The 1,455-nt window shown below is 44.1% G+C and overlaps 1 protein-coding gene across 1 annotated transcript in view; it reads left to right on the plus strand.

Moving 5' to 3' along the window:
• The window catches only part of rabl6 (RAB, member RAS oncogene family-like 6), a 20,474-nt gene that overhangs the window by 1,208 nt on the left and 17,811 nt on the right, over positions 1–1,455 (plus strand). The window contains exons 2-3 of the mRNA XM_015404500.1: positions 111–426; positions 506–640. Coding sequence (XP_015259986.1) covers positions 297–426; positions 506–640 — 265 coding nt within the window. The 5' untranslated portion in view covers positions 111–296. The remainder of the gene's footprint in view (positions 1–110; positions 427–505; positions 641–1,455) is intronic.

Consider the following 1,455-nt stretch of genomic DNA (forward strand, 5'->3'; position numbering starts at 1 on the left):
TGTTTATTTACTAACGTCTGTTGTTGTTTATTTACTAACGTCTGTTGTTGTTTATTTACTAACGTCTGTTGTTGTTTATTTACTAACGTCTGTTGTTGTTTATTTCTCAGATGACGGCCCTAACATCCCAGTAGATGAGCTCTCCACTGACAGGGTCCACCTTCATCCATAACTATCAATCTGTCCTGTTTCTAAACATGGAGCGCTAAGCTCCTCCCCTTTGAGGAGACGGTTCTACGGTTTTCTAAAGGAATCTCATCTAGTGGAGGCTCAGGGTTTGGATCTCCTGGTCAAAGATGTTTTCAGCTCTAAAGAAGCTGGTGGGGTCTGAGCCTGGGCAGCTCAGGGAGAAAACCATCCCTGCAGGACTGCAGTCCATGAACCAGAGTCTGCAGCGCCGCTTCGCCAAAGGCGTTCAGTATAACAGTAAGATGATCAATAGCAGAGCAGATGTTCCCTCGGTGCCAAACTGTGATAACATCTGGTTTTACTTTTCTCACTCAAGTGAAAATAGTCATCCGAGGAGACCGAAATACTGGAAAGAGCACTTTGTGGCACCGACTGCAGGGGAAGAAGTTTGTAGAGGAGTACATTCCCACTCAGGAGATCCAGGTCACCAGTATTCACTGGAATTACAAAAGTAAGTCCTTTTGTCCTCCGGCTGCAGCTTGTTCCTGCAGCAAACAGCTGCCTTCGTTTTATTCCTGTCCTGATGTTATTTTGAACCTCTGCTGTCTGGTGATTTATTTCAGTGGCTCCATATCAAGGTAAAACCGTCTCAGTCCAAATAGTTGGAGCTGGTAGAGGTTTAGAGTTAGTGGGCGGGACAGACGCCTGCAGCCCGACCCTTTAGATGGAGAAGCACTGATTGTTCATAGGAACTGTTCAAACCATGAAGATCAGCTGTTTCTAAAGTCAATTACTGTTCAGTTTCCAACCTTCCTGCTCTTATTTCTTCATGTTGGAATCAGAGAAATCTTCACCCAGAGTCAGAGGATGGACTCCTGTCAAAGGATCACAGAATGATGACAGAATATTTCCCCTTAGAATGAATAGAAACATGGTGTCAGCAGATCACACCGTCTGCTGCTGGAATTATTTAGTTTATCAGTAAAATTCTTCCTCTCACTAACCTGATGGTTGTTCTTTAAGGAGAGCATCTGTTCTCCTTTAGCAGCTATACCTGCTTAAAGGTGGTCTGTTCCTGCATACAGGAGGTCTTTACCTCTACAGACTGGCCTGGGCTACAGGATGATAGACAGGCATCTTCATTCTATTCAGTTTATTTCTATAGCTCCAATTCACATCATATAATCTCACGTCACTTTGTAGATCAAGATTAACCAGATCATCCAGGCAAAGTTTTCTATCTAAGGAAAACCAGCTGATTGCATCGACTCATTGACTCTTCAGCAATCCCTCACACTAAGCATGCTTGTAGCGACAGTGGAGAGG

This window comes from Cyprinodon variegatus, unplaced genomic scaffold (genome assembly GCF_000732505.1).
Source record: "Cyprinodon variegatus isolate N-32 unplaced genomic scaffold, C_variegatus-1.0 Scaffold1768, whole genome shotgun sequence".
NCBI lineage: Eukaryota > Metazoa > Chordata > Actinopteri > Cyprinodontiformes > Cyprinodontidae > Cyprinodon > Cyprinodon variegatus.